Source organism: Fragaria vesca, linkage group LG3 (genome assembly GCF_000184155.1).
Source record: "Fragaria vesca subsp. vesca linkage group LG3, FraVesHawaii_1.0, whole genome shotgun sequence".
NCBI lineage: Eukaryota > Viridiplantae > Streptophyta > Magnoliopsida > Rosales > Rosaceae > Fragaria > Fragaria vesca.
The window spans coordinates 5,050,591-5,071,480 of NC_020493.1; the positions used below are offsets into that span (position 1 = coordinate 5,050,591).

Genomic DNA, 20,890 nt, shown 5'->3' on the forward strand with positions numbered 1-20,890 from the left:
AAGCTTGAAGTTGAAAAATAAAAGAGGTACAAAATGAAAATTTAATCGTATGATATGATCGATATACTTAAATACGGCTATGAAAAAAAATTCACCTGTTTTCGTTAAAGTTTGGGTCTCGATCCACATGGTCAAACCTAAACCAACGCTACTTATTACATGAAAACGGTCTTACATACCCTTATATAGCCTAGTCTGGTTGATTCTTCCACACATAAAACTCTCACATTGATGAGATCTAACCATCCATGTACAAATTTAGGAACGTTCACCTCCGGACGATAAGGCTCCCCATAGGGAAGCATAAGCGTAAAGAGGGTTGACTGCATCTATCTGGGACAAAAATTTATCGGAAATATGTGATTTTTCAACCATATCCGTATTTTACCGTACCGATCACATCCTATTTCACAAGATTTTTGAAAATATTGTTTCCTATATATAGTTGGTTTACAAAGATGTATACTTGCCTGTAACCTACTAAACAAATTATATCACATTAGTAGGCACGTTGTGGTTCCAATGGCTAAATTTTAAAAAATGAAAATTGAACCGTATGATATGATCAATATACTTAAATACGGCTATGAAAAAAAATTCACATGTTTTCAATAAAGTTTGGGTCTCGATCCACACGGTCAAACATAAACCAACGCCACTTATTACACAAAAACGCTCTTACATACCCTTATATGGCCTAGTTTGGTTGATTCTTCCACACACAAAACTCTCACATTGATGAGATCTAACCACTTATGTAAAAATTTAGGGACGTTCACCTCCCGACGATAAGACTCCCTATAGGGAAGCATAAGCGTAAATAGGGTTGACCGCTTATATCGAGGACCAAACATTATCGAAAATATGTGATTTTTCAACCAAAGTCATATTTCATCATAACGATCACATCCTATTTCCCAAGATATTTGAAAATATTGCCTCCTATATATAGTTGGTTCACAAAGATGTACACTTGGATAGAAAAAAGATTTCACTTAAGCGATGAAATATTTCGTCGCTAAAGTCAAAAAGTTTTGTCGCTTAGGTTAATGATATTATGCGACAAACACTTTCGTCGCTCCAAAATAAAGTTCCGTCGCTTTAGTCTTAAATTCAAACGACAAAAGTCAATTCGTCGGTTAGGTGAAAGATATAATACGACAAAAAATTTCATCGCTCAAGAGCCAAAAGTTCCGTCGCTTTAGACTAAAACTAAAGCGACGAAATGTAAATTTGTCGGTTAGGTTAAGGATATAATGCGACAAACAGTTTCATCGCTCAAGAGCTAAAAGTTCCGTCGCTTTAGACTAAACTAAAGCGACGAAATGTAAATTTGTCGGTTAGGTTAAGGATGTAATGCGACAAACTAATTCGTCGCTTAAGTGTTAACTTTTCGTCGCTACATAAATAATTTGCGACAAAAAGAATTTTGTCGCCTTAGTAGGACCTGTGGCGACGAAGCTGCTTAGGCGACAAAAATATTTCGTCGCCCCAGAAAATTGTAGCGACGAAAAATTTATCTTCAGCGACGATATCTGTTTTCGTCGCTTAGGAGTTGCTTAAGCGACGAAATGTGATAGTACCCGTCGCTTAAGCCTTTTTTTCTACTAGTGCCTTAAGTGCGCCTAAGCGTAATTAAGGTTGACTGGTTTTGTCGGTAACAAAATGTTAACGGAAGTTTGCAATTTTTCAACTCTCACCGTGTTTTACTATGCCGGTCACAATCTATCACACTTCCATATATAACCTACTAAACAAATTGTACCACTTTAGTAGGCACATGGCAATCCAATGTCAGAAATATATGAAAATAAAAATTCCACCAGTACAAGTAAATGAAACAAGTAAGCGAGGAGAGAGCAAGATGGAGTACATTGCATCATTTGCATGGATGGATAGATCAAATGGGAATGTAATTGGTAAATTTAGGGTAAACATCTGACGTCGGTGGGTTTTAGGCACCAGACGCCGTTTCCGAGGCGTGAGCGAGTGTTACAAAGCGGAAAGTAAACAAAATACTATCTTCTAGTCTTCACTCTAGGCTCGTTGTCTACTATTTTCCCGACTCGGTACAACCTAAGTACTTTTCTGCAAAAAATATCAGAGATGAGTGGGTGAGCAAAACCATAGATCCAACACATAATAATATATAAACTCCGCATATTTTGGCATAACCAATTAAGAAGTTCACATGTTCCGTAACTAGTCAAACAATAGATCTAACACATAATAATATATAAACTCCGCATATTTCGTAAATCGACATGCTTCACTCGAAAATAGAGAGATATTTCGTAAAAAGATCAAAATCATGTTTTTCGACTATTTTAATAGCAAATAAGAATATTTGAAACATATTATACAAATTCACTCCCCTCGTCACACGAATCCCCACCAAGAACATCGATCGTAAACCGAGCCTCTTAAAATGAGCCATCTAGAAATCACCGTTGGATCTAACCCAAACTTCAAGGATGGAAAGAGGACATTGATACGAATTCATAGCACTTCGCGGATTCAGAATTAGGGTTACGGATCAAAAGTTATGATCCGTCGAAGTTTTGTCGTAACTCTAGAGAGAGAAACTAGTTAAAGAGAAAAATGAAGAGAGAGAAAATCTCTTCGAGGATACTAAAGAAATTTGATCAGCTCAGCATGTATATATATACATAGGTTAGCCGACATAGATGAGCGGTTTCATGCAATATACCAAAGAAAAAGTGGACACTTGTCAACTTCTCAGCCAAACCACACCCATCATGTTACACAAGTCAAAATGACTCATGGAGATGAAAGGACACGTTTTGCTGCAACCTTAATCACCAAGTAAAAAGGCTTTTGACAAATGAAAAGGTGCCACGTCACCACTCGAACCAATTTTCACGGAAGTTGAAACTTTGAAAAATTGTTGAAAATAGTCTGGGGGTCTGAAAAATTCACCGAAAAATACGACGAACTCGTGGTGACATCTAGTTTCTCATTCTAGAAGAAAAATAAATTTTGAGAAATTTTAAAAATCGGGATGTTACAACAATGGTGGCGGGATGAGCCATGAACCAGCGACCCTTGATGTGGAGGAAGTAGTAAAAGAGAGTCCCCACATGCCACCCACGATCGCCGACCCTTACTTCTCTTCAGCAGACAAGATGGATGATTCAATTAGCGTGAATACTGTGTATGTTTAGTGTTTACGTTTGAGGATATATGAGAGGAGGCATGGATGATTTTCTCTCTCCTTTCTGCGAGACCCCAACTCGCCTAGTAACAGAGGCCAAATGGCCAACTAACGCCTATATCTACAAACTTATCCACGTGTCAAAACGGACAGTGGAGATCACTAGTGTAGCTGCACGACTAGTGCATGTAATAATTTTCGACAAAACTCATAAACAAAGGTCAAAGAACTATATAATACAAAAGTCTTTGACCATATAACTTCACTAGAATCTCACTCAAGGAAAAAAAAAAAAAAAAAAGATAAAGAAAAAGCTTAACAAGAAAGTAAAGAAATATCGATTGGGTGCTGCTAAATATACCCAGCAACACAATGTTTATTCCAAACCTTCCGATTTTACCCCTTATTTTACATAAATTAAGAAAGAACAAAAAGAAAAAGAGAGAAAAATATTCTCCGTCAAAACTCGTTCTTCCCTTAGATTTTTTGTTTTCTCATTGGTTCACTTCTATTCCATTGAACCATTTTTTTTGATCTGGAAATAAATTTCATTAAAGCCAAAAGGCAGCTAGTACAACATAAACAAAACCAGGAAACTAAAGAAACTGAAGAACAGAGCTAAAAAAAACACTACAGCCAACTAAAAGCCATAAGGAAAGAATGCATCCGATCTCGAATTAAGGAGGGCAAGGAAGACCATTATTCCTTAAAACAGAAAGCAGAGAGATTGGTTGATACAAAAATTATTTCATCTCTCATATTGATTGCTGCTCTCACCTGGGGGAGAACCTTTTTTGATCTTCTCAAAGGTCCCATACCGTAGATCGATGTTCAAGTTTGGTTTTTGGCTGGAAGTCTGGAATTGGTTCGTTAGGCTAAATACTGAAAGTTTCTTAGATTTCAACAAATCCCTTACTGATTCGTTGTCCTATATATAATATATATATTGATTCATTCCCCTTAAGTATTAATCAATATGATATTTTATGAAGTAGATCGAGCTAGTCGAGATGGAACTACACCAATCCAACTTGTTGCTGGTTCCAAATAATTTTTAGGTTTCATCTTGATATCCTCCATCATCCCTGAGATTAGAGAAAGAAACAAACTTGAGAGAAAAGAAGCAAAATAAGAAGGAAGAAATGAAATAACGATGGAAGGGGTGAAAGACGTCTGCATTCATGGGGAATTGCAGTTATTTATTTCTTTTTTCTAAATTTCTTGGTGATAATAAAATAGAAAACCATAAATGGTTGAGGGGTAATATTGGAAATAAATACCACAATTTGTATTGTTGGGTACATTAAGAAATTTACTGGGTTCATTTAACAACACCCATATCGATTTAACAATGTTGTTTTATCAGTAGTTGTTATTTATTATATTTTAACTAATGGTAAAATGACACGTGGGCAAGAAAGGAGAGAGACGATTTAGCTATTGCTTTAGTTATGCATGAAAAATTAACAAATTTGTCAATTTTATTTAGCAATTATCTAATTTAGCAATGATTTATGCATTCTGCTAGAACATTAATTTACCTCAAAAATTGATAAATTTCTATTTTAGCAATACTACTAGAGATGCTCAACATTAATTAGCATATCCAGCAATAAAGTTAAATTTATTACTAAATTTGTCAACATTTAGATTTACAACAGCAATTTTTGAACTTTTTCTCCAGCAGTATTGCTAAATTGTATACATTAGCTAAGTTTTAGTTAATTGTCTCCCAAAGATTGATAAATTTATCAATTTTCTCTATCAATTTCTAAATTTATCAACTTTTTAAGTATACTGCTAGAGCAAAGATTCATTTAAAAATTGATAAATCTCTAATTTTTTTTAATTTATCAATGCTGCTGGAGATGCTCAGCACTCTTCTTTACAGATAGATCGAGCATATATACTGAATTAAGGCTATTGGATGGCCTCGTCTGTAACGGACCTCTTAATTGGAAAACTTGTGACGATTCTAGAGAACGAAGGAACAGCTATAGCCGGTGTCCGTGATGAAGTTGATAAGATTAAGGACGAGTTTCTAAGCATGAAAGCTTTCCTAAAGGCTAGGATGCGGAGGCCAACAAACCAAAAACTGAAGGAGAGCAATTGTGGGTTGGTAGAATCAGAGACTTAGCCCATGATGTTGAAGATATCATCGATGAATTCTTGTATCACATGTATGGGCAGAAGCAAAGTGGGGGTCGACTTTCAAGGGGGCTACACAAAACCATTCGAGCTCCAAGTAATCTTTGGTTCAGGCATAAAATTGCAAAGAAGTTGCAGAACATTACTCAAATGATTCATGACATTCCAGAGAGGAAAAAAAGGTACGGTGTTGGCCTTACAGGAGGAGCGACTACATTTGAAGATAGTCAGAAACCGGGGCAGAACCAAGCGGAGTATTCGTTCTCCATTATGGAAGAGGAACTGGTTGGGATTGAAGGCAAGAAGCAGATACTAATGGGATGGCTGATCGATGAAGAGCAACACCAAACTGTAATATCTGTGGTTGGCATGGGAGGTTCTGGGAAGACAACTCTAGCTGCCAAGACCTTCAACAATGAAGGGGTACAGAGACATTTCAATTGTTATGCGTGGATTACCGTTTCTGAAACTTATGTTACTGAAGACTTGTTTCGAAGTCTAATCAAGGAACTCCACAAATCAACGAAGGAAGATATTCCTCTAGACTTGAATGCCATGAACCGCACAGATTTACGAGATATACTTGTTAACTACTTGGAGTCCAAACGGTACTTGATTGTTCTAGATGATGTGTGGAATATCGAAGTCTGGAAAGAAGTAAGGATAGCACTTCATGATAAAGGACTTGGAAGTCGAATCATACTGACAACCCGAAGAGAAGACATAGCATCTTATTTCGGAGTAAAAGGCCATGTTCACCATATTCAACCCCTGAAAATGTATGAGGCTTGGGAGCTCTTCAGCCAGAAAGCATTCTCATCTAATCATAACAAAGCTTGTCCATCTGAGCTCCAGTCATTAGCTTGGGAACTGGTGGAGAAGTGTGAAGGCCTTCCTCTGGCTATCGTGGCTTTAGGCGGTGTTATGTCTTCAAAGAAGTCACCAGATGAATGGCACAGGGTCTTGAAAAGTATAAATTGGCATCTAAATAACAACTCATTGCTTGGCCCTGTCAAAACCTTGTTTTGCTTAGTTACAATGATTTGCCATCCCAGTTGAAGCACTGTTTCCTTTATTGTTCCCTCTTACCAGAAGATTATTTGATTCAACGAAAAAGGTTGATTAAGCTGTGGATAGCTGAAGGATTTGTTGAACATGCAAACGGGGTCACGCCAGAAGAGGTTGCAGGTGGCTATCTTCTGGAACTCTGCTTCCGTAGCATGCTACAAGTTGCTATGAGAAATGGAGAAGGAAGGCCGAAAAAAGTTAAGATGCATGATCTTCTACGAGAGCTTGCTCTGTCGATATCCGAAAAAGAAAAATTTGGACTTGTATATGATGGAAGACAAGCAATGGAAGAGATCACAACCCGTCGCTTGTCAATTCACACAACAAGTGACGGAGGAGAAATTAAATCAGGCCCGGGTATGTCAAAAATTCGTTCTCTTCTTGTCTTTGTAACTTACATGTCCTCAAATGAACTGCTTTCTCGATTCAAATTGCTGAGGACTCTAGACTTGGAGGATGTCCAAATTGATAAACTGCCAGATGCAATTGTTTACTTGTTCAACTTGAGATATTTAAACCTGCGGGGCTGCTCTCTAATAAAAGAACTTCCAGAGTCCATAGGGCGTCTCCGCAACCTTCAATTTCTGAACATCATGAATACCAAGATAGAGTCACTCCCACAAGGTATTACAAAGTTGCTCAACCTGCGCCATCTCATTATGTATCGCCAGACCGGAAATTTTCAGGTCTTTGAATACGAGGTTGGGACAAAAGCGCCATCAAATATTTGCCAGTTGCAGAAATTGCAATGTTTAATAACTATTGAATCAGACGGGGACACTATCAGACTAATCGGCAACCTGACTCAACTTACGACCATGGGCATATCAAATTTGAAAGAAACAGATGAGATTGACCTTTGGGTCTCAATTAAGAAGCTGACTCTGCTTCAAGCTCTAGCACTCCAGGCAAGTAATGAAGAGGAAATTCTTCCTGTGAAGGCAGAATGTCTACCTCTTCCGCACCTTCAAAAGCTTTATTTGACAGGCAGACTGCAAAAGGTAGTACCTTGGTTTTCTTCCCTGCATAGCCTCACATTTCTGCAGCTGCATTGGTCTAGACTTGAAGACGATGTACTACCTCACATTGAAGAACTGCCCAATCTGACAAAGCTTTATCTTATAAATGCATATGTTGGGGAAGAGTTGTGTTTCCGCAGAGGTTTTGTAAAGCTGGTGTCATTGCTGTTAAGGAATTTTTGCTCGTTGAAGAAGATAACTATTGAAAAAGGGACCATGCTTAATCTCAGGCACTTATTGGTTGACAGCTGCATGGAATTGAAGGCAGTGCCGCTGGGTCTCGAATACCTTTCAAATCTACAAACTTTGGTCCTGGAAGATGTTCCCATGGAAATTATAAACCCGATTCGGAAAGGAGGTGCAGATCGCAAAAATGTACGACACATCCAAGAGATCAGACATGTTTTCCAACAATCATCCGAGCAGTGGGTCTACGAAAACTTGGCCTAATAATTCTTTCTTCTGCAAGGTAATTGAGTTCATATACATACATTTAACCTTTGTTATAGTATACAGCAATCTCTGTCCAATTTAGTGTTCAGGCTAGTCCACGTAATTGCAATGAAACAAAGATTTACCAAATATTTGTTCTTTTTCTCTTGTCATACCTTTTGCAGAATCGATCAAGTCTGAGGAGTTTATATTCATGATGATTTGACGCAGTTTGATGAAGAATCCTTTCTGTACGTGTGCGAAGATTCAAGGATCGATCTTGGTTTATCATTTGCTTCTTTAAAGTTTGTGATAAACACAGTGACTCTGTTTCTGATTATTGTTTGTGTGCATTGTCATGTAATAATGTTTCATTGAATGTTACTTTAGCTGTTGCATTGTAATAAAGAAAGATTGGGAGCTGAATCTCTCTGTTTTGAGCTGAGATGTCTTAGCTAATTTCTGTATTTGGACCAATGTTTCTGCTGGGTTGTTCAGGGCCTTGCCGCTCTTTACCAAAAAAAAAAGTATCCATATGGAGCACTTTGCAAATCATTTTCTACGACTTGCAATTTATTTGCATGTTGCTGCTGCTGTGCTTCTTCTTGTTGCTGTTGTTCTGGTGTTTCTCTTCGAGGACTTTGCTCGACGAAGGTTTTAATCAAGTCCTCCAATGGGGTTATGGGGGAGGTAGTTATATCACTTATATGAAAGAAGCTTACCCGAGGTCCCAAAAATTCAGAGCTCGATTTCATAGTGAAAACCCAGTAGCTAGTAACTGTAGTTTACTAATAAACAGAAGGCGCTCAAAAGTTCTTCTATGCACTCATTATTCAATCTCAGTCATTGATTTGATCAGCTGTTATATGGCACTAACATAAAAAATAACACCGTCAAAGAGAAGAAAAAAAAGAAAAACCAAACCCCTCCGCGTCGCCGCCTTGGTTCGCACCGTCACTTTGCCTTCGATTCATTGCATCTGATTCACCCAGTCACCCACAAATCGTCGATTACGTTCTCAGAAACTGCATGCCGTCTTAGCCAAATAGATCTGAACTAGATGATGCCCGCGCGTTGCTACGGTTTGCAATGACGGATAATAATTACCGCAATTGTTTTAGTTTAAATCAAAGTTTAATTAACATTTAAACCAAATGCCGTAAATTAAGCAGAATCCAATGTCTGCCGACTTAACATTTAATAGAAGTAGAAACCATGTCACACTACTGCCAGAACAACAATGGAACTCTAAATTTAATTTGCCCTCAATATTGTTCAACCTCAAAACCGAACTGATTTAATTTAAGATAATCCCCAAACTGCAGCAGCTCATTAGTACAACATTGGTGATCGGGTTTTTCTACATTGATTCATTTTTCTTTTTCCGACTATGAACTATTCTTCTGAAGGTCAGTTTTCACTCCCTCAATAGTTTGCCAACTTTATCAGTGCGCCATAGTATTAAATATATCCATCACCTTTATCTGTTGATGGTAACTGCAGAGTAATGGAAGTGGGCTATTAGTTTCTGAATCAAACATCAATGTATTATTAGTCAATGATCTATTGAGACTCGTAACATGATCAATCACAAATGCTTACACATAAGGCCTCCTTTTTTACTGAAACCGTGACGCTGTTTTTGCTCTTGTAACCATGGATAGGCAAAGGCAAATTTCATTAAAAATAAAATGACGTTCCAGAAGCATTTATTGATGTTGCATAGGCATGCATAAAACACAAAACTTCATGTCAGATTGATTATCCAGTTTCGAAAAAGCCTTATAATGTACTCACTGCATTCAAGTGACTATTTGAAGCCAAGTAAACTTCCAAAAACAAAAATAGAAGTACACTGATCTACAATATTTTAGAAGCCCGTACTCCATCAAAAAACTGAATTTCAGATAAGTTGCATATTCACTCAGCATCACATGCGTAATATTGCCCTTTATCTTTGCTGCCCTTTCAGTTTTGCACATTCAGATTTTGCTTTCGCCCATCGACAAATCAGAAACTCTCAATTATCTCAATGATTGAAAGTTGAGCTATTGTATCAGAATGAAGAAAGAAGAAGGCAAGAAGAAATCAGAGAAACTAGAAAGACTTTGTTCATTTACAGACTTGGATAGACTATTACAGATATAATGCTTCTATACTATCTTAAAATAACCACATCTGGCCTAATGCCTATTATACCCTTAACATCCCCCCTCAAACATGTGTTTGCAGCAGTAACATCATATGTAACCAAGAAGGAAATGAGGCACTGTGATGAAGATTGTAGACCAAGTATTTTAACCTGGAAGAATGAGAGGCAAATACTGATAAGTATTTACATATGATAAGGAGTTCCATAGACTTGGTGGAGAAGAGAATGAATTAGCCATAACTTGAGGTTGTATGTAGTAACAGCTTTTAGCATAATGCCCTTTCCTCTTGCAAATTTGACACTCAATGAATGAACTTGATGGAAAGTTTAGAGGCTGAGATTTCCTATTACCACAACGGTACGCACAATGTCCTCGTTTGCCACAAAAAATTGCACACAAGAATACTAGATCGATTTTTCTGGCTAAAGAAACTCCCATTTGCTGGAGAGATACCATTAGTGTGAGGGTGAAGAGACATAAAACCTGACGAAGAAGGACTAAAAGAGTGGCTCATTGCTTTGCATTCGTGGCTCAGAATTAGTGGAGGGTGAGAGAGAACCATTATTGTCCATTGTATTGAATGCCTTAACATAGCTAGCAGCCTGAGACATGAAGTTTGCATGAGAAGATACTCCCATTTGAGTAACCAATTGATGATGGCGAAGGGGTTGCAATGTAGAATTAATATCAAAATGAGGCACAATGGAAGAGTTCACAAATCCTGTGTTGGCAGCCATTGTTGTAGATGTAGGAATATAGCCATTTTGAGAACCGGAACTAGCTGGAGGTCTATATGCATTTCCATTCATAGCAGAAGAAGAAGGTGCATGACCAGCCTGAGCAGTGGAGCTAGAATATGAATAACCAGATGCATCATACATGCCTTTTGGGAGACCAGCACCACCAAATTGAGTTCCTTGTACTACAAAATTTTCACTTCTGAAACTATCACCATGTGCCACCATCTCAGTCTTTGACCTCTCAAGAATGGACTTCACAGTTTGTTCAATCTCATATTCAGCAATCAATAAAAAAGATCTTAATTCCGCCATTGAAACAGAGGAACTCAGTGTTTTCATTCTTATAATAGTTTTCATGGTAGCATATTCAGAGGGCAACCCATGAAGAACTAAGTATGTTATGTCTTCATCAGAAATAAAAACTCCAGCCACAGAAAGTCGATCCCTTATAGTTTTAAACCGTTCCATATACTTATCAATACTATCATTACCTTTCTGAATTTGCCGCATAGAGATCTTGAGCTCATAAGCTTTGTATTTCGGAAGTTTACCATATCTCTCCTCAAGCAAAAGTCATACTTCTTTTGATGATCTACTCCCAACAATGAATGAAAGAGCATTAGATGACAAAGTAGCAGCAAGTAAAGTAATCAAATCAGTCATTTTTCCTCCATTCCTTATACTCTTCTGTAAGCTCAGTAATACCAGCCTCTGTTGTGGTCTTGTATTGAGGAGGACAAGGTACAGACCCATCAATATATCCCATTAAATCACACCCTATCAACATTGATTCCATCATAAATCTCCAAGATACATAATTGGTGTTATCCAAGCAAATTGTGACTATATTGCTGAAGTTGGAGAGTATAGAAAGCTGTAGCTGATTGTTCTGATGCATCGTTCCAAAGGCTGAAACTATGATTCCTTCAATATACAAAACCAGAGAAAACGAGAATTCATTTCTTAAATATCCAACGAAATACCCCAAAACCTGGAGTAACTATAATATGAAAGCAACTGAAATCTTTTCACAAAACTGATAAGAAAGAGCAATTGTTCAAAGTAGTCTCAAAGTCTTCTATGTCTTTGTTAACAAATTCCAACTGAACTCAAATGGTTCATATCAAACAAGAGACATACCGAATGCCAGTACAAGCAGTTACTTCTTCACTAGAACCAAATAGAGAAATATTACATTCTCACAGTAGCTTCTTTTAGCCAACATGTACAATTACTCTTCCATCAACTACAAATACTTCTTTACCAAAAATCAACTTTTGGAAAACAACTAAACATCTAGCAACAGATCTTCAATTACTCATCAAAAAGATATGCTTCAATTATCCCCAACAACTTCAGAGTTGAGAAACGTTATCCCAAATTGTCAAACTATCAAAACATATTGTCAAATTTCTATAGGAATTTCACAAATGGTTCACAAATTTACACTGCTTGATAATCCCAAACTGTACTTCTATCAGCTCGCAGAATGAAAATATATCGATCAATTTCTTAGCAAAATCTAGAGTTTCAAACTTCTTTAATTCCAATGAATCACCATGAATCTTGCACTAAAAAGAATAGCAGGATACTTGAAACACAAATCCAAGGCTTCGAATTCACAAATATCAATAATCTCGATCGAATTTCCAAACTTTCCAAATCTACGAAAGATGACAAACTTATCTGAATCAACAAAGCAAGTATATGTGGCGGCTTCAAGAAACACAAGCAGCTTGGGCTCCAATACCGATTACCGATGATGAAGGAGGACTGGGCTTCAACGAGCACGACTGGAATGGCGGCGCATTGTCGGGAATCGAAAATTGGAAAACTCTGGGTTAGGGTTTTGATTTGGGAAAAATGAAAACTAAAAATAAAACTAAGAGGCTAGGGAAAGCGGAAGCAAGAGATAAATGTCCAAGATCAAAACCAAGGCTCTGATGCCATGAAAGTTGAGCTATTGTATCAAAATGAAGAGAGAAGAAGGCAAGAAGAAATCAGAGAAACTAGAAAGACTTTGTTCATTTACAGACTTGGATAGACTATTATAGAGAGAATGCTTTTATACTATCTCAAAATAACCACATCTGACCTAATACCTATTATACCCTTAACACCAGTGATACTAACATTTCACATAAAAATGTCCTTTGCTATCTCAGTATATTATAAATAATGCTATTATCCATTACTACAACCAAAGCAACACTTCAAAATACACAGAAAAGTTCCAAACTGAAATCCACTTGAAGTAGCATTGATCTCTCAACACATTCTTGCATCACCATTGACATGTACATCACTTTTACCTCCAACTATACATCTTTTTACTCATAGCATTCCATGATAGCTCATTGCAAACATTTGTAACAACATACAACCATTGAACAACCCAAACAGGCAGAAAAAAAAAACATATAGCCAATCAAAGCTTTCAATCACCTCACATCTAACTCTACAATCACACCTCCATGCAAAACACTCACAGAACCAATCTGTTATATAACAAAAGCAAGCCAAGAACAAACTTCATCTGTTATATTTTGATAATCCAAAAAACAGCACCTCACCATCAACCATTAACCAATCAAACAAAACCAACATGCAACGCAAACAACACAAAAGGGAACCCAGACCTGACAACCACAGGAAAAAACAATCAGATAAATAAATCCAAATCAAATGATGCATGGAAGACCTGAACACAGATCGAAATCAAGAGCAACTCACACCGCAACCGTGGTAGAATTACTACATGCAAGATCTAAATCCATCAACCGAACACGATCTTGAACCTCTGCACCTGCAAACAGAATACCAAATCAACAACCAAAACCTTGCAAACATATGCACAAAACCAACCGATCTTACCAAGAATCGACAACCCAGGTTTGGTTTCATAACCCAGAAACTGCATGCAATAGAATTTCCTGATTTGATGAAGCGCCCACCAACCGAGATTCAACAAAAACACCATATTTGCACCAAACCCGTCCTTAACAGTGTCCCCTACACAAACCGAACACCCAAAAATCAAAACCAAACCGACCCAAAAACCACTCGCACCGTAGTCGGTCTCAGATCGAAAAAATCAATAAGCATAGATAACTACAACAGTAGAGCAACACAAAAACATCGAGAGAGACAGATGGGAAGAGATGGAGGGAGAGAGGGAGAGAGAGAGAGACCGAGACTAATGAAGACCAAGATTTCGTCTGACCATCTATATTTGCGCCCGAGAACCAAAAGCAAGGCCTCCGTGGAAGCCAAGGGAGCTGCCACGCCACAGAAAAAAAACACGTAACCCTGCATGTCATAAAACAGGGACAAAAATGTGAATTCATAGAAAACAGGGGTGAAACGGGTATTGCCTGCTCATTAATAGCACAACTGTAATAAAACGTGAACCGGGGGCAAAACCGATCATTCAGCAGCTGAATGAACAGTTATAATCACTTCCTGCTGTAGTATATAGAAAAATTCGTACTCGGCACGGCGGATACGAATCGACGATTTGTGGAGCAAAATTACCCATCTGTGGAGGGCCATCACTCGATCTTGTTGGCAAGCATCGCCATATTAAATGTGAAAAAAAGAGATGAGAGAGACCTTTGGGACTCATTTGAGAAGTTGACTCTGGTTCGATCTATGGGATTAATGGCAAGTAATGAGGAGGAAATTCTTCCGGTGAAAGCACAGTGTCCGCCTCTTCCGTACTTTGAAAAGCTTTGTTTGATTGGCAGATTGCAAAATGTAATACCTTGGTTTTCTTCACTGCACAGCATCAGAACTCTGTATCTGCATTGGTCTCGACTTGAAGAGGATTTACTTCCTCAAATTGAAGCACTTCCCTCTCTTACATGTCTTTATCTTTGTAATGCATATGTTGGAGAAGAGTTGTGTTTGCGCAGAGGCTTTGCAAAGCTGGTGTCATTGCAGTTGTTCAATTTTGCCTCGTTGAAGAAGATAATTATAGAAAAAGGGGCCATGCCTAATCTCCAGTACTTGTGGGTTGAACACTGCATGGAACTGAGGACAGTGCCACTGGGACTCGAATACCTTCATACTCTACAAACCTTGGGCTTGGCAGTTGTTCCCGTTGAAGTTATTCAGCCTATTCGGAAAGACGGTGTGGATCGCTCTAAGCAGGGGCGGATTCAGGAATTGAAACAAGGTGGGACTTGACTTTCCACCATAAAAAATAATAATAATAATAATAATAATCGACGCTGTGACATGAATATTATAGATTAAAAAGAATGATACACCTAGACAAGAGGGAACGGAGTGAACCTTATCCCTCGAAAACAAGTTTATACTCAACTAACTAAATCTAACCCTACGAGTACCTAAACGTTCGAAGTTGTTTATCACAAAGTCATTACTAATAGAATCAGCATATTTCTTCTTAATATGGAGGACCATACAATCACATAGAACTTCTTCTTAATAATAATAATCGACGTTGTGACATGAATATTATAAATTAAAAAGAATGATACACCTAGATAAGAGGGGACGGAGTGAACCTTATCCCTTGAAAACAAGTTTATACTCAACTAACTACGAGTACCTGAACGTTCGAAGTTGTTTATCACAAAGTCATTACTAATAGAATCAGCATATTTCTTCTTAATGTGGAGGACCATACAATCACATAGAACTCGCTGATTCAGGTTGTTGCGCAACAAACTGTTTGTGCAGTGGGAGGAGAAGACGACAAGAAGAAAGACAAAAATACGTTTTGAAGACTATTTTTTCTTTTTGTTGAAAAAAAGGGACATAAAAGGATTAAAAGATGGTCACTTAGGCTTGGACGTCAGCCCAAGATTTATACATTTACTAATAACCTAAGATTTACTGAGACTTTTGGGTCAGTTGGGTGGGACCTAGCCTAAAAGATTACAACAACATTATAAAATACATGTAAGAATTTTTTTTTCCTCCAAAAGTTTGGGTGGGACTTGAGTCCCAGTCCCTTATGCTGTAGATCCGCCTCTAAGGTACAACACATTCCTGACATCGTACATGTTATGGAACAATCTGTGCGTCGGGTTCACGAAAACTTGTCGTGAAAGGTACTTGCATCTTCTTATTTTTCTGATAATTGAAAACTTACCTGCATTTTTCAAATTAGCACAACCTTTATCATATTAATATTATACAAGAAATATTTGCAAGGAAAGAATAATTTACGATATTGCTTTTGTCTTGTTACCCCTTTTGCAGAATTGATCAAGTCTGAGGACTAATGTATTCCAATTTGATAAATGACCCCTTCTATACGTGGGTGGAGATGCAGGGATTATTTTTTATTTTTTTATTTATCAATTGCCTCCTTATTTTTTTTCAAATTGAATAATACACAGTACTGTTTCTGATGTTGTACTTATTATCCTTTGTGTGCATTGGCATGTTGTTATGTTGTATTGAATGCCACTATAACAGTATGAATTGTAATACGTACAGATAGAAAATCCGTATCGAGCACTTCACAAATCATTTTCTGTACTCGCAATTTATTTGGGCATGTTGAGGAGAAAACAGATCGAACTCACAAAGTGCGCCTAATGGATAATGAAATTTGAGTTTGATTTTGGATAATAGATGATAATGCAGCTTTGTTTTTGTTGCAGTAATCTGAATGATGTGATGTCATTTGAGATTGAAGCATTCTATACCTGAAGCACATTGACCAAGCCTTAATCAGTACGTTTCTTGGTCTTTGCTAGTTTCTGTCTACAGGCCCTTGCAGTTCTGAAAACAAAGCTGCATTTAACATATTTAACAAGCTTAGGATAACTGAACAGTAATCCAGGATTGTGCATGTAAACTACTATTGTGGGAAGAACATTCCAGACGTGCTAAGTAGCAATTAGCAAGAAAGCAATCAAGAATATTGGAAAAGTCTCACCAAGTATAAAATGTCAAACTGCTCTGAAGGATATCTGTTCTAACTTATCAAATGCAAACATATATAATCGTTTAAAAAATCCAAAGTCATACTTGATTCAAACTGGCCACGTTGATAGCTGGCAAGGTGGAGAATGCTGAATAAGTGAGAGCAATTAGAAATTAGAAGAGACTTGATATATAGCAAATTGGATGCGACTTGAGCAATTCCAACAAACAGCCAAAGTCTAGCTTGGTTGTTTTCCAGAGATTTGTTGCTGACAGAATCGAGTTCATGGAACTGAAATGGATTACTGCAGTTCTTCTATGAGCTGTCAGATCTTATCAAAAAGATCCATTAATAATTTGTATGTACTTCTGCATCTATGTGTTTCAACTTTCAGTATAAAAACTTATAATCATACTTGGTCTATTTTTGGAAATACTACTTGAACATTCTCTCTTTTTTACAGAATATCAAACATACCGATCGACAGAAGGCCGATATGGCCTTATCTGCAACAAACCTCTTGATTGGAAAACTAGTGACAATTATTCAAAACGAAGGAACCACCATAGCCAGTGTTCGTGATGAAGTTGATAACATTAAGCTGGAGCTTCTAAGCATGAAAGCTTTCCTTGAGGACGCGGAGGCCGAAAAAGCACAAACAGAAGGACAGAAAGTGTGGGTTGCAAGCATCAGAGACTTGGCCTATGACGTTGAAGATATCATTGATGAGTTCATGTATCACATGTATGAGAAGCAAAGTGGGGGTCGGATTTCCAGGGGTCTATACAAAACCATTTATGCTCCAAATAGCCTCTGGTTTAGGCGCAAAATTGCAAAGAAGTTGCAGAAAATCACTGAGACAATCAAAGCCATTCCTGAGAGGAATCAAAGATATGGTTTTGGAATTGCCAGAGGAACAAGTACTACTGAAGATACTTACAAATGGGTGCAGAACCAAGTGGAGTCTTCCTTTCTCATTACAGAAGACGAACTTGTGGGGATTGAAGACAAGAAGCAGATTCTAATGGGATGGCTAATGGATGAAGAGCAACACCAGACCGTGATATCCGTGGTTGGGATGGGAGGATCTGGAAAGACAACTCTGGTTGCCAAGACCTACACCAACGAAAGGGTAAAGAGACATTTCAACTGTTATGCGTGGATTACAGTTTCTCAAATTTATGTTGTTGCAGACTTGTTACGAAGTTTATTCAAGGGACTCCACAAATCAAGGAAGGAAGATATTCCTGCAAACTTGAATGCCATGAGCCGCACAGAATTACAAGATACTCTGGTTAACTATTTAGAGTCCAAACGGTACTTGGTTGTTCTAGATGATATGTGGGATGTCAAAGTCTGGAAAGAAGTAAGGGCATCACTTCTTGATAAAGGACTTGGAAGTCGAATCATAATTACAACCCGAAAAGAAGACATAGCATCTAGTTCTTTTGGAGTTGAAAGCCATGTTCACCATATTCAACCCCTCCAAAAGATTGATGCATGGGAACTCTTCAGAAGGAAAGCATTCTCAACTAATCATGACAAAGCTTGTCCACCCGAGCTTGGCCTATTGGCTCGAGAACTTGTGGGAAAGTGTGAAGGCCTTCCTCTGGCTGTCGTGGCTTTAGGCGGCCTAATGTCTTCAAAGAAGTCACCAGATCAATGGCACAGAGTCTGCAAGAGTTTAAATTGGCATTTAAATAACAATCTATTGCTTGACCCTGTGAAAAGCCTCCTGTTGCTTAGTTTCAATGATTTGCCATCTCAATTGAAGCATTGCTTCCTTTATTGTTCTCTTTTTCCGGAGGATTATTTAGTTCAAAGAAAAAGGCTTATTAGATTGTGGATAGCTGAAGGATTTGTTGAGCATGCGAAAGGGGTCACACCAGAAGAAGTTGCAGATGGCTATCTTTTGGAACTCTGCTTCCGTAGCATGTTACAAGTTGTCGAGAGAAATGAAACAGGAAGGCCGAGACAAGTTAAGATGCATGATCTTATGCGAGAGCTTGCTTTGTCCACATCCGAAAAGGAAAAGTTTGGTCACGTACACGACAAGAGAGAAGTAATGGAAGACATCTCAAGCCGTCGCTTGTCAATTCAAATGACGAGTAATGAAGGAGAAACTAAATCCTGCCCGGGTATGTCAAAGATTCGTTCTCTTCTTGTATTTTCCAGCAACATGTCCTCATTGTGTTTCTCAAATGCACTGCTTTCTAGATTCAAATTGTTGAGGAGTCTAGACTTGGAGGGTGTCCAGATTGATAAGCTGCCGGATGCAGTTGTTTACTTCTTCAACTTGAGATATTTAAATTTAAGGGGCTCTCTAATCAAAGAACTTCCAGAGGCCATAGGGTGTCTACACAACCTTCAATTTCTGAACATCAGGGATACTAAGATAGAGGCACTTCCACAAGGAATCACAAAGTTGCTCAACCTGCGCCATCTAATTATGTATCGCTACACTGGACAGTTTCTGGACTTCCAATTTTTGAGTGGGACAAAAGCGCCATCAAATATTTGTAAGTTGCAGAAATTGCAATGTCTAATGACTATTGAATCAGAGAAGGACACTATTAGACTTATCGGCAGCCTGACTCAACTTATGAGCACGGGTATATCGAATGTGAAAGAAAAAGATGAGACTGAACTTTGGGTCTCAATCAACAAGTTGACTCTGCTTCAAAATCTGGAGTTACTGGCATGTAATGAAGAGGAAATTCTTCCGGTGAAAGCAAAATGTCCACCTCTCCCGCACCTTCGAAAGCTTCTTTTGAGTGGCAGACTGCAAAACGTAGTATTACCTTGGTTTTCTTCACTGCATAGCCTCACAACTCTGCAGCTGCATTGGTCAAGGCTTGAACAGGATTTGCTACCTCACATTGAAGCACTGCCCAGTCTAACAAATCTCACCCTTAGTAATGCATATGTTGGGCAACAGTTGTGTTTCCGCCGCAGAGGCTTTGTAAAGCTGGAGATGTTGGAGTTGTTGAATTTTGCCTCGTTGAAAAAGATAACTATAGAAAAAGGGGCCATGCCTAATCTCCGGTTCCTTGCGCTTCAAAACTGCATGGGATTGAAATCAGTTCCACTGGGCGTTGAGAACCTTTCTAATCTACAAATTTTGGGCCTGACAATTGTTCCAACAGAAATTATTAATCCCATTCGGAAAGGAGGTGCGGATCGTTCTAAGGTACAACACATCCCTGAGATCAGACATTATTTCCGGCAGTCATCCAAGCTGGTCTACGAAAACTTGGCCTAGTATTATTTTCTCCCACAAGGTATATATTTAGCCTTTTATCATATTATACAAGACATGGTACACAGCATTGAAAACTAAATGTGTTAGTGTTCCGTGCCTGCGTATATTGTGCAATGAAAGAAAGATTTACCATGCATTTGTTTTCTCTCTTGTTGTACCTTTTGCAGAATCGATCAAGACAAGTATATATTGGAGATTTAACCCAATTTGATGAGGAATCCCTTATGTACGTGTGGAAAGATGCAAGGATGGATCTCGGTATATCATTTTCCTCGTTTAAAAATAAAATAAAATAGAAATAAATACAGTGGTTCTGTTTCTGATGTTGTACTTATTATTATTTGTGCGCATTGGCATGTAATAACGTTGGATTGAATGCCACTTGAGCATTTTGTATATGTTAATCATCGACCATTTTGCGAATCATTTTCTGCACCTAGTGGTTTGTGCTTTCTTTTCCCTCTGATAACATACATAGGCTATGGTTGCATTGCATGGAAATGGCACCCAAAGCCGGCAGCTCCCCGAGGCATGAAGCTGTGGGATGTCCCTCAAGGCGGGTAGTTTTGCTGTGATCCTTGGCCTCTCCTCGGCAGTGTAAGATTTCAGCAGCATTTCCTTGGATTTACAGTGACAGTAGCACCACCACTTATTGCCGCAGCTTTGGTTCAGTCTTTGCACCAAAACTGGTCTTAGAGACGGTGCAGGGGAAGTGCTTGATGAAATGTCTGACAGGAACCTTGCAACTTGGAATGCCTACATGTCGAATCTGGTGCTTGATTGGTGGCCGGAGAAGTTTATTCAGCTTGTGAGGCAAGGTTGGGAGCCGATTCGATTACTCATTTCTCAATGCCTGTTCCGATACGTTGGCTTTTGGGACTTGGGGGACAGTTACGTGGTTTGTACTGAAGGGTCTTCCAGTGCGGCACTCATCGCCTATGCCAAGCCGAGATCTCTCGGCCTTTTCTTAATGTTCTGCAAGCGAGTA

General features: G+C 38.3%; 1 protein-coding gene and 1 pseudogene across 1 annotated transcript; both read left to right on the top strand.

Annotated features, from left to right (window-relative positions):
• The first annotated feature begins 5,102 nt into the window (after positions 1–5,102).
• On the top strand, positions 5,103–7,860 carry LOC101314550 (annotated as a pseudogene).
• A 9,276-nt stretch (positions 7,861–17,136) lies between these two features.
• LOC101314836 (disease resistance protein RPM1-like) lies at positions 17,137–19,902 on the top strand. The gene has a single exon (XM_004295408.1). It carries the CDS (start codon positions 17,137–17,139, stop codon positions 19,900–19,902), a length of 2,766 nt encoding a protein of 921 aa, XP_004295456.1.
• Positions 19,903–20,890: the final 988 nt, after the last annotated feature.

Coding starts and splice junctions, on each gene's coding strand:
- LOC101314836 (XM_004295408.1), top strand. CDS start 17,137: ATGGCCTTATCTGCAACAAACCTCTTGATTGGAAAACTAGTGACAATT.